Here is a 13,211-nt window from a genome sequence, read left to right as displayed (position 1 = left end):
TGTGTGTGAATATATGATTAGTTAATTTATGTCGATATAGATATTCTATTATATCCCCAAAAGTGTGGAAGGTGGGAACAGGGAAGGGGGAATGTGCGAGCAGAAGTAGAGTATCTATTCTGCAGTAGTCAAAATCACATATAGATTGGCCTTACCTCTTTTTTTCTTGTAAATAACTAAAATAGACTACAGGGCATGAGAGCTATTTTGGCAAGTGCAGTTCATTAGAAGCTTATATTTAGAATCCATCTAGTCTAATCCTATCATTTTACAGACAGGAAACTGAGGCTAAGAGTCAAGTGACTTGCCCAAGTCATACAGCTTGTGGGATTCAAACCCAGGTCTCTGTAACTCCCAAGTCCAGCATTCTAACAGCTACACCACATCTATTATCTCTGGGCTTGTTCCTTTTGAGATGGCCATTCCATTTTACGATAGCTCTATTTATCTGACTCCTGTGGCATGCATTAATTAATAAAGGAACCTAAAGGATCTCAGGTCAGTGAAGCATGGCCACTCTCTGTGTCTCTGGAGTAGTTTCTTGTTTCTTAAGTCCCAGTTAAAATATCAGTGAACTCAGCTGAGAAGTTGGAGTGACCCCAGCAGGAAGCCAAGACTGCCCTTCTCAAAAGTCCTGCAAATTAAGTTAGGATCTGACGAGTCCATGATGCATCAGCTTCGTTTCAGAAAGACTGCAGAGTCTTGTAGAAGGCAATAGGCAATGCTTCGTCACTTTGTAGAGGAAAATAAGAGCTCGGGAGCCTTTTCAGATCCTGACCGCACTTGGAAGAGGCAGAGCTGCTGGGGCTTTCTGGACCTGACCTGCTCCCCCAGCTCCAGGGACCCTGGGCAGCCACCGATGCCAAGTTATGTGCTGGTTTCACGATTAGGGAAATCATTGAAACTTCAGGAAACTTCCAGTCCCTTTTCAGTTTTGGAATTTCTATTCTACCCTCAATAATTTGGTGAGGGGGTGGAGGGAGCCTAAGTATTATTATCCACGTTTTATAGATGAGGAGACAAGAGTCCCAAGGTAACGAATGCCAAAACCCTAGTTATTATACCATATTCCAACATGGTTGGAAAGCTAGCCTTAGCCTGCCACCCGCATCACCCATCTGGGTAAATAGGTAGAAGCAGTATACTTGCAGGTCACCAAGAACATAAAAGTACATGGTTTTTTGTTTTTTTTTTTTAATCTTGTTTTTCATACAGGCAACAGCCTCAGATTCCCATCACCACAGGAACGGGTGTTGTGTACCCTGGTGCCATCACCATGGCAACTACCACCCCATCTCCTCAGATGACATCCGACTGCTCCAGCACCTCAGCCAGCCCAGAGCCCAGCCTCCCTGTCATCCAGAGCACTTATGGCATGAAGACAGACGGCGCAAGCCTGGCAGGAAACGAGATGATCAACGGAGAGGACGACATGGAGATGTACGACGACTATGAAGATGAGGCCAAATCAGACTATAGCAGTGAAAACGAAGGTCCTGAAGCCGTCAGTGCCAACTGAGGAGTGTTTGCAGAATCAGAATGCTCAGACTCGGGTTTTTTGTCTTCTTTATTTTTTCCTGAACAAAAAAAAAAGTCTTAAAGAGCCCGCATGCATTTGTGGCTCCCCAATTACATCAGCAGAATGGTCTTAATTGTTTCATAATGTGTGAGACAGATGGAGTTTTCCCTGATTTTTCATGAACTTGTGTTTTTTTGTTTGTTTTTTATTTAGGTGAAGACATATATTAAATATGAGACATCGGGACTTGAAAACTTATCTGAATCCATAGCTGTCTTACCAGTCTTACTTATTTTTTTGGTCTTATTATTTTTTTCTCTTTTGGATGTTGATAAAGGTTTAAGTTACTGTTTTTAGATGGGGTTAAACATTCTCACTCAGGTATGCTGTGCCGGCCTACAGGTTGTGAATGTGTTTTTATTCTGAATTATGTTAGCAAACAACTGCAGATTTCATCTTGTGAATGCGAGCAGAATGTCTGCGGGCACGCTAGCGCGGCTGCGTGCAGAGCACTTAAAAAGGCCTCTGAATTCCATTTTTCCATGTGTAGAGTTGAACTTCTAATGTGCCAAACTTTTTCATCACTCTTGAATCTTAAAAAAATTTTGTTTTGAAAGTCTTAAGGGAGACACTGCAAAGTCTTAGACAATCCTTTGGCATCTTAAAAAAAAAAAAAGGATAACCACAGGTTGTATTTCTTTCCTTTTTTTTTCTTTTCCAGAAAATGGTAAAGTACTCAGGAATCTGGAGACAGGATATTGTAAGAAGTGAGCTTGGTTGCCACCGTGCATGTACCCAACTGCTTTTGCCTCTCACTGTGCCATCAGTGTGTGACATGACATGACGTGACATGATAGGATGTGATGGGATATCTGCACAACAGAGCGATCACCAGTTATGAACAAGGCTGCTTGTCCTCATGTGAGGCTGCCTCTCACAACCCCCATTCCCCTTTTGCCTTTAACCCTGGCATTCAGTCTTAAACATATTTTCTCTTAAATAATTTATTCATTCCAGAATGTCAAGGGTCCAATGATTATTTATTTTAAAAAGCATTGTTGGTGGCATTAACTTAACAATCCTTATTTCTACCTTTCTACCCCAAACTCCCCAACCCCTCCCCCCCCTTTTTTTGGCCCTCCATTACCTGCTACAGACATGAAAATGGATGCAAGGATTATATGTCCCCAGAACATCTGGAAGCATTTCTTAAACATAATGATAATTCAAGTTAATATTTTTAAAGCCAAAAAATTTCTTCTTTACAGTGGGTAACTGGCCTATAGGGCTATGTACTTACAGCCCAGGTATAGGCCCTTATACCTAAGTAGGCCAGCCTTCTGACTTCCCATTCTGTATCTGAATTCCGTGGGAACTGATCTCACCTGGGAGTGATGAGGCAGACTTCACAGCAGCAGGGCCAGACAACAGAGCCCAGGAGCCAACCCCCCAACCACGATGACAGGCCCCATGTAGGAACTATGGGTGAAGAGTGAGCCAGTACTGGCCGGCAGGACCAGTGGTTGTGTGGGGCTCAAGTTTGTTTATAAAATTCTGAGGACAGAGATAAGTCACCCAACAGCCTCCATGCTGCAAGTAGAGAGGTAAATAGTGAGTTAGGATCCATTTGGGGAATGAAATGTAAACTTTGGAGGAGCCAAAAGGAGAGGAGGAAAGGAGAGTATTCCCTTGTGAGAAGTTCCTGCTTTTAGAACCAAGGAACCAAGAGTTTGTGGGGAGGTAGAATTTCTACCTCCTTCATCTCCTTCACCTATGCAAATAAGTCACCATTTCTGCAGCAAGTGGAATGCACACACCCAGCCTTGTGCGTGTGTTTGCATGTGTGTGTGCATGTGAGTGCATAGAATGGAAGACCATATGCAGAACTTAATTCACCATGCACATGCAGCACCCATTCCTGGAGAGGTCTCCTGCTTGGCTATAGGGCCCCTGGGCACCCCATGATACTAGCTCCCTTTTAGGTTGAGCAGCTCAGTTCTCTGCCCACCCCTATCCCCTTCAATTAGCATGGTTCTTTTTGCCTTCCCCCCACTGTTTCCATTCGGAAAGCCAACGACCAGGCCTGTTCATCCTTAGTGGGACAAACTACAGGCCCGTTACTAGGACATAGGAACAGGGCTGTCAGATTTCTTGAGCCATCTCATCACTTGAAAGCAACTAGACGATCTTTGTATTTATTTTCTCCAAACCCAAGGCCATACCCAATAGCAATAAACAGGTCTAGCCAATAGGAGCCTGAGCTCCAGGCTCCCATTAGCTGGTGAGCGCTCTCTGTAAGCTGATATAGGTACTCATAGACAAGCTGTGTTCTTAACATCAGTTGGGGATCAGAACTTTGTTTGAATATGTTTTTGCTCAGAAGAGGAGGAGGAGGATTACTTACTAAAGATGGACTATTTATTATATCGTCTTACTGACTTATCCATTGGTCACCTCTCCTTAGTTCTCTTTCTCTTACCCACCCGTTCCCCTTCCCCGTTTCCCAACACCTTGCTTGCTCCTTCTTTCTTGGTTCTGTTGCATAGGTAGAATGCTGTATGGCTAGCATTGTGTCATTTGTAATTAATTTTGCACAAAGGCAAACATTTAGAGTAGTTGGTTAATTTTGTTTTGTTTTTATGACCATGCCAAAATAATATTCTGGGCTGGTGGAGAACAAAGGACTGTTCTTTAGGACTGAAACTTGATTTTGCTCGTAGTACAAACACACACACACACACACACACACACACACACTCACAGATGTTGTTTTGTAAGTGTTATAAGCACTGGATATAAATGGTATTTTTTATCACTTCTGACTAATGTGAAACTGTTGTACGAAAAATACAGAACAAAAGTCATCTGTTTCGACTCGTGTGGGCTTGCCCCGCAGTTGCCGGATTGGAGTCATTTTATGTCTTGTTATTTCATTTATTTATGCAAAATCCATGCGTGTATGAACACTTTGTTGGAGCCGCAGCCCCTGCCTGCCTCAGCGCTGGGGTTCGGTCACTTCTAGCCACGTTCTTCAAAAATGAAAGGCTATTCAGGAAGGATCCGATGGTAAACGTCTCATTCATTCATTGGGTCAGACGGGAAGGTTGTATCTGGATCTCAATGGTGCGCATAAGCAATTTATTGTATTTATTAGCCAACTTGGGCTCTAAATGTTGGTGGAAATTAAGAAAGGACAATCGTAGTGATAGCTTCATTTTACTTTTATCGGGGCTCGAAACAAAGTCTTTTGATGAATCTACCATCTCATTTTAGATTTTTTTTAAAGTGTAAATATAACATAGGAAATAGAATTTTATTTTTGGTTCATGAATAATTAGTGAAGTATAAGTTATGTATTTACTTTTTCTGTTCTGTATCCATGTATATTGGTCCATATTAAAAGCTGACAAGTCACTGTACCTCATTCAAATGCTGAATTATCAGAGTGAGAGAGCCGTGAGAGCTCAGGCTTGGACCTCTAGCTGGGACAGCAAGACCCCTCACTTGGGCTCTCACTGAATTTAGAAGACACCGTCCACAGACACAGACTTATTTTTTTTTTAAATAGAAAGTTGATACATTGAAAATACCAAATTTCCGGGATAGCTGGTAGGAAACTCAATTTGCTTTGTGAATCCAAGCAGAATGCATGAAATAGTCCTGTTACTGTTTGATAGCAGAAAGCATGAATAGCATTTGGAAAGCAAAAAAAAAAAAGAAAAAAAAGAAAAAAAAGATGTCTGAAGATTAGACTCATTAATAAAGCCCCACCCCCTGCTCTGCCCCCACCATACCCCAATACTGAATAGTTTGAATAATATGAGACTCCTTATTTCTGTGTCCATTTAGTTCATGGTATTGTCATATCGCAGATGAAAATGATTTACACATTGTAAGAGGACGTATGGGGCTTTTCCCTGTCACTTGGAATTGGGGCACCGGCAGGAAATACTCTTTTTAACCATTGTGCCATGTAGTTAATGGTGGGATAATCTATACATAATATATGTGTGTGTATATATATACATATATATATATATACACACACATTCACACGCATAGATACATGTAGATATGCATATGTGTATATATGTGTGTATATATGATATGCATATATACATGTGTACACGTGTACATACTGCTTTTGTCCATAGACTTTGCCCCATCTCCTGAAGTGATGTTATAATAATGTGAGGGAAGGGGTGGGCGGGAAGTCTGTGGACAAAAGCCATCAGGCTATTCCTGTGCTTAATGAACAAATGTGGTGTTTTTCTGTTTGGGACAATTATAAAACATTTCTTTTTTTTTTCAAAGATACTCAGATCATGACAAAGTCTAACCCGTCCACTCCCATGGTCCTCCTTTGTGAAGCACTGGCCCCAGGAAGAGGCTTGATCTGACCCCCCCCAGTAGGTCCTCTCACCTCTGGTTCTTGAGTTTATCGAAGGAAGGGCAGAAGATGACTGCCTTCCCAATCTGGGATGCATTAGGCCTGTTGAACTGCAGGGTATTTATTTATCAGAGGGCCAGTGAGTTGCCTTGTAGTGTCAAAGCTGACATAAGAGCATGTGTTCTTTCCCTTTGGGAAGGTTGGGGGTGAGAGGTGGCAGGTTACTCTAAGCATTCCCACCTAGGGCAAGGAGTGGGTGCGCCCTCCATAGGCTGCTACTGTTTATAGCTTGCCTCTTGATCCCCTGAGGAGAAATTCATTCTGGCCCCAGTACCACAGTGTAGTTCCCCGGCCCCCCCAGTAAGAGTTGATTTTTCCCAAGTAGTTAATAAGAAAGGTCACAATGCCATTTGAGACCATGCAAGATACCCTGTGCCCAGTGCCATTGAATTGCCCAAGAATTGCAGCTGGTTAAATGTAACCTGTTGCTTTCCTGGGTCTTCATTTTTTCACGTAAAAAGGGACAAATGGTGCCCCCTCTCTGAGGGACCTTCCATTGGTATTCATATAAGAATGGATTTGACACTCACATCCATTCTTCTCAAAGAATAATTGTGTCTGACCTCATCTGCCCTCCTACAAAGCACTTGTCTCATTGCCTTCTTGCGCCACCCCCCCATCCTGACATGCTTTTCTTAATAAATGAATTCTCTCTGTGATTTCTTTTGACCATGTTCCATTTTTCTTATACTGTATAATGTTAGGACCCCAAGGTGAATGTGATATAATAATTGATCATCAGAAATATCAATATGCAAACATAGTTGTTTTCCCTTCCCCTTCCATCAGGGGCTGAGTCATTTGCTCCTGAATTCCTGCATTCTGGAAGCACACAACTTTGGTTCAGAGGGCGGGGCAGGATAAGGGCCTCCAGGATGGGGATTAGAGGTGGGGGTGGGGGGTTGCTCATTGAAAACCATTTTCAACTTCCTAGGGATGGCAATACACCAGCTAAAGAGCAGCTCGACAGCAATTTCCTCTTTCTGAAGAACCCCAACTGAGGTCCTTGGTGCTCCTGGATTATGGGGAATGTGCAAATATTTCACTGTGTGTGTATGTGTGCACGCTGCCCCTGTGCATTCCTTCCCTTTGGCCATCCTTCTCTCTGTCTCCTTTTGTCATACATGTGTTTTTGCTTTTTTGAAAGCACAGGTTTTATTGTTAACCCTTCCCCTTCCATATGGCCCCACCCCACTCCCCAAGCTTGTAGTGTGATAGAATCCTTAGCATTTCTGTTCATCCATTATTGTATTTGCCATGTAAATTTTTTTTATTACATTAAGACAAGCTTATAAGCTGTTACTACATAACTTATCTTACTGTAACTCTTTATTTCCTGACGTAATTTGTTTGTGATGTATATTGTGGGATTGTACTCTATGTTAATTTAATCAGCACAATTCACTGACATGCTGGACTGACACGCTAGCTGCTGTTTCCAATTGTAAAGTTTGTGTAGGGCTGTAGGGACAACTACAACTCTGTTGTCAAGGTACTATGCTCTGGTTCCTATAGCAACACTGTGGGTGTGACCCTGGAGATGCTAGGGTTGCTGTTGAGATACACCCTCTAGCAAAATTTAACTGGCAGGTTTTCTTAATAGAAATTCTATGTACAATGCAGGTACCTACCTGGGCCCATGACTGGTAATGATTTGGGCGTTTAGAGGAAAAAGATTAAAAAAAAAACTAGTGTCTATTGCTGCTTTGAATATGTTTTAAAGTCTGAAAATGTAAATAGTTTATCAAAAAAAAATCTTGTACAGTCCAGTGTAAAGTTTTTAAATGAACTTACAGGTTGCCATCACATCTTTCTCACCCTCTCCTCTCAACACTGAAAACAAAGTTTGCTAAGGATAAAAAGCTATTGATGACAAAGTAATCTCTCAAGTTAAAAACAGAAAAAAAGAAAAAATGTTTTAAAAAGAGAATCATCGTTCTTAGCTTCATTGCATAAACAGACTTCTTGGGATTTTGTTGTGCAGTATTGACGTGAGGTAAATTTGAAATTCAATAATCTCTCAGTGGTACTTTTAAAAAGTCTTCTCCTCCTCCTCTGCCTCAGTAATTAATGGAAAAGACACAGTTGAAAGGCACACTGTCTTTATATATTGTGGTGTATGTTGGCACCCCTGCTACATATTCCTTTTTTTCCCCTTACTTTTATCTTTATTTCTTTATTTTTCTTTTCCTGTTTTTATTTTCTTTCTTCCTTTCTTTCCCCCCCTTTTTTTTGCACAAGGTGCTTTCCTGATATGTTAAACATGCCACCATCCTCCGGTGATACCTTATAATATGCCATGATGGGGGTATCCCCCCCCCCAGGGGAGTGTCTATAAGAACTGCCTATTTATGCTCATTTACCTCAAGACTGTCCTCTCTACCCTAAATCTAGTCACCATCACTCCATCTTTTGTACTGCTGTTGACACTTACAAAATTAAAGATAAATTTTGTTTTATGACATCTGCGAGTATCCTTGTCTATGCGACGTATACATTTCCACCTCTTGTCCCAATAAAAACCAAACAAACAAAAACTGGAGTCAGTATTGCTGAGCTGGGTGTCTACAGGGGACTGATAGGTCACCAGCCTCATAGCAGCTACCTGGTTATGTCTCTCCTTGTCTTGGTAAGGAATTCTTTTGGACTGCTTTGTCTTGAAAAGCATACCCACCCCATTTTGTGGCTCATGTTGGGAGGATGTATAGTTTTGCAGCAGGAAATGCTTGTGGATTGAGCCTAGAGGAATAAGGAGGTGATGGAAATTTTTGACCCGAATTTGTCACAGATTCTTCATAGAGCTGAAAGAGATCTTACAAGTTCAATTTTTACCTAACTAGGAAAGCCATCAGTAACATTACTAGCAAGAGTTTATCTGACCTCTGTTTGAAGACTTACTATCTGTCAAAGCAATTCCTCCTATCTCACTTCTGGATAGCTCTATTAGGAAGTTTGTCTTTTCCCTGTATAGAATTGCCTTTTGACATCTTCCCATCCATTACTTACTTCTAGTCTACCATGGGAAACCAAAATGAGTCTCATCTTCCTTTTCCATGATAACCCTTAATTTATATGAAGACAATGGCTATCATTTCCCTGCCCTAAGTCTTATCTCCAGGCTAAAAATCCTCAGTTCTTTCAGGAGATTCTCCTTCACAGCATAGTTTTGTGTGCCTTTAAATAGTTACTTAAGTCCTTTGTCTAGTGGAGTTGAGAATATACACCCCTTTGGAAAAATGAAATATTTATGCCAAAGTATGCGGTTTCAACACCCAGGAATAAAAACCTGGGGGTCCTGGCCAGTCACTCAATGTACTGCTACTTAATATGGTTGGCTAATGGCTTAGATGGAATGTCCTAAGAAGGATGGCTGGGCTATGCTTTGGGTGTGCTGGGCAGATTCCAAAGCACTGGATCCACATGGCACTGGTTTCTAGAACAGATCCTCAGCAATTCTCTTTTTCAATTTGGCAGTTATACTCAGAGGATGGGATTTCTTCCTCCATGGGGACAATTTGCAATTAAATGATGTATCCCCAAACTCTCCAAGCAATTGATATAAGATCCAGCTATTGTTACTAATGCAAGGGGAGAGTAGAGGTAGCATGGCATGATGAATAAGGCATTGGATCTGGGGATATGAAGATCTGATTTCTGTTCCTGCCTCTGACACTGACTAGCCATGTAACCACGAGTGAGTCATTTAAACCCTCTGAGCCTCAGGAAACTTGCTAAAATACCAACTTATTTATAGATGGATTGAGGTCTTTGTTGGTAGAAGAAATTCTCACAAGAACAAAATCCTAAGTCCTTGATGTATGGATGTTAAAGGGGCAAGATATTAATAATAGCTCATTGTAAGGTTTAAAAACTACTTTCCCCATAACAAAACTGGGAGACAGTTAGTTGCAAGCATCATTGTCTCCATTTTACAGGTGAGGAAACCATGGTTTTGAGAGTTAAAAGGGATTGCCCATTGTCACATAGTTCTGATTTGTTAGAGTTGGTTTCCATTTATGCCATACTGTCTTGAATTCTTGTCCAATTAGAGATATGATTTTACCTCTTAAGTCCTTGAAAATCTCAAGTTTTCCTGAGTTAACTTGTGCCTTGTAGATTTCCCAACACTGGGTGTGTTTTCCTGCCACCTTTAAGATGTTCCATAAATTCTCTTGAAGTTTTGGCCATGATAGGGAGTGGGGAAAGATACTGATGACACATTTTGAGCATCTTGGTGTCTCCTGTGCTCCAAGTGACAGTTTCAGAGTGTGTCTTCCTGTAGGTTTGGAGATATGTCTTCAATTTAATGTTGCTACATTCAATAAAAACTTTTCCAGTAATGGTGGGGACCACTATTTAGGCACTGAGCTCTCTTCCTTTGTCACATGGGAATCATAGCAGAAATAAAATTTAAGGGACATCTGGTCCAACTTGCTGTTTGATGGATTAATCCCCATTCCTACCTTAGCACTCAAATAACCTTGACAAGTGGTCATCCAGTCTCTGATTAAACAACTCCAGTGATGGGGAACTCACTATTTCCTGAGACAGAGAGTCCTCTTGCTATAGCTCTAATCACTAGGAAGTTCTTCCTCATAATTAGCTGAAATTGGCCTTCTTATAGCTTCCATGCATTTCTCCTAGATTTGTCCTCTGGAACCAAGCCAAACAAATTGAATCCTTCCACAGGGTAGCTCAGTATTCTTGAAAACATATCACATGTCCCTCCAAAGTCTTCTCTACAATGAACATACTTAATTCCTTCACTGATCCTCTGATGGCACAGGTAGATCAGCTGAAGGGGTGGGTGGGAAAGTCTGAGAAGTCCTGTGGAGACACTGTAGGGTAGAGGTTAAGGCCCCAATTATATATAGAGAGACAAGAGTCTCTAGGGAGCAGAGATAGGACAAAAGGTAAGGTCTGATGAGATGGAAGATCATCAGTGTTGGTGACTCATTTCATCCAAGCCCTGGGATCAATAAAACATCCTGAATGGATTCTAGGATGACTCGTTAAGGGGAAGGTGATGAAGAGGGAAGGCAAAGAGAGAGGACATCCTGATGGTCAGCACCCTCTACCCACCCATCCTAAGTGAGTTCCGGAGTGGCCCTGAGGGAAGGGGAGGGGGCAAGAGGGAAGAAGAAGAGGTTGCATTAATAGAAATGAAGCATGTGGAAGCAAAGAGGGGATGATTTTGTGTCCTCTGTCCCAGTAAAACCACTGATGGAGTATTATTTTCAGTTCTGAGCATGATATTTTAGGGAGTACATTGATGAACTGGGGCAGATTCAGAGAAGGGTGAACAAAATAATGAGGGTGCTGGAAACCATACCACATAAGGATAAGGTTAAGGAAGCAGGCATGTTTAGTCTGGCGCAAAGTGAGTGGGGGACAGACTAGTTATCTTCAAGTATCTGAAGGGATGTTCTATGAAAGAGACTTGACTTGGTCTGCTTAACCTTAGAGCTAGGACTACTAGATGGAAGCTGAGGTGGCAGATTCAAATTCAGTGAGTTTTCCTAAAGTGGAATGAGCCCCCTTAGGAGGCCTTCAAAGAAGCTAGGCAGCCATGGACCTGAAGCCCTTTCAGATAAACTGTGTAAAGGGAGAAACAGGCTGAGGAGTTGGATTATTTTCAGACTGTGGAATATAAAATAACTGCCAAGTAGACTGTAATATGTGGACCTCCGTGTTTTCACAGCTCTGTGGGCTGAGGGGTAGCTAAAATCCAATTGATTAAAACAAGAAAATCTGGACAGTAAGGCTCTGAATGGGCAAATTATCCAATCAAAACTTGGATATGAAATTAATGAGATGCAGTTGAATAAAATGTGAAGAGGAAAGTCTCATTTAATCCTTGATTCCAGTTAAATTGAAAGGCTTGAAGAAGGAACCGAGGAACGGGAAAGTGGAACCCAGTGGGAAAGATCACTAGTCCATGAGTCAGGAGAACAGGGTTCTAATAGCCTCTGAGCAGTCAGTCTCCTTTTTTGTGCCTCAGTTTCCCAAATACAGCACTCTACATGCAGGAGGAGATTAATTAATGTTTACTAAATTAAATTTATGATCCGTCATCTCTAAAGCCCTTTTTTATTCTGATAGTCTATGACTAGGTGCCATTAGAATGCTTTAGAGGCTGTGTTTCATAATAGAGAGCATCAGCCTTAGAATCAGGAAATCAAGTCATCTTTGTGCCCTAAGTAAGTTACTTAAACCCTAGGTGCCTCCAGCAATTCTCTGTAAGCTGAAGTTTCAGACTGGCATTTGTAAAGGAAGTTTTCACACTGGGAGCTCCACATAGCAATGAAAACATAGAAAATGCTTTTCAAAAAAGGTGACCAGGAAGGAGGGGTTGAAAAATGGAAGATTCTTGGGGTGGTGGGGGTGGGAAAGAGCTTTTCCATCTGAGAATCTTGAGTCCATTTTAGATTTACTATCTGCTTAGTAATACTAGGGAGAATTCCAAGGAGTGACAACCCATTGGGGTCCCATCTGATAAAGAATTCTGCACAGAAGAATGGCTGACTCAGCTCAGAGGTCTTTCATTCAGCTTACAAACAGAAGCTGCGATCCAAGGAGGGGCAAAGTGAGGATGCTTAGAGACACAGAACAAGTATGTAGAATTACCTTGTGGTCCCCATGATGAAGAAATCTAATTCATACATGCAGATAGGTGATAAAATGGGTAGAAAACTGATCCTGGAATCAGGAACACCTGATTTCAATAATTACTAGCTATCTGATCCTCGGCAACTCATTTAAACTCTGCCTGCCTCAGTTGCCTCAGCTGTGAATGGAGAAATAATAGCTGAACTTCACAGGGCTACTGGGAAAATTAATGAAATACTATATGTAATATGCTGCATATATAAGCATTTATAATATGTTATTCATTACATAATATATATGTTATATAATGTGTAAGCATTTGTATAATGCTTCAATAATTATATGAATGTGATCTGTTATTTTAGTAGCATTATTAGTGGTGGCAGTGGTGGTAGTAGTAGTAGTGGTGGTGGTAGTAGTGGTTGTAGTAGTAGTAGTAGTAGTAGCAGTGGTAGTAGTAGTGGTGGTGGTGGTAGTAGTGGTTGTAGTAGTAGTAGTAGTAGTAGCAGTGGTAGTAGTAGTGGTGGTGGTGGTAGTAGTGGTTGTAGTAGTAGTAGTAGTAGTAGCAGTGGTAGTAGTAGTGGTGGTGGTGGTAGTAGTGGTTGTAGTAGTAGTAGTAGTAGTAGCAGTGGT

General features: G+C 41.4%; 1 protein-coding gene across 28 annotated transcripts in view; it reads left to right on the top strand.

Moving 5' to 3' along the window:
- Positions 1–8,431, top strand: part of SOX6 (SRY-box transcription factor 6) — a 666,349-nt gene extending 657,918 nt beyond the window's left edge. For all 28 annotated transcript variants that reach the window (XM_072619576.1, XM_072619573.1, XM_072619595.1 and 25 more), the window contains one exon: positions 1,216–8,431. In XM_072619576.1, coding sequence (XP_072475677.1) covers positions 1,216–1,519 — 304 coding nt within the window. In that variant the 3' untranslated portion in view covers positions 1,520–8,431. The remainder of the gene's footprint in view (positions 1–1,215) is intronic.
- Positions 8,432–13,211: the final 4,780 nt, after the last annotated feature.

This window comes from Notamacropus eugenii, chromosome 6 (assembly GCF_028372415.1).
Source record: "Notamacropus eugenii isolate mMacEug1 chromosome 6, mMacEug1.pri_v2, whole genome shotgun sequence".
Lineage (NCBI taxonomy): Eukaryota > Metazoa > Chordata > Mammalia > Diprotodontia > Macropodidae > Notamacropus > Notamacropus eugenii.
Note: the sequence above shows the minus strand (reverse complement) of the source record. Positions and strands in the feature narration are given on the sequence as shown.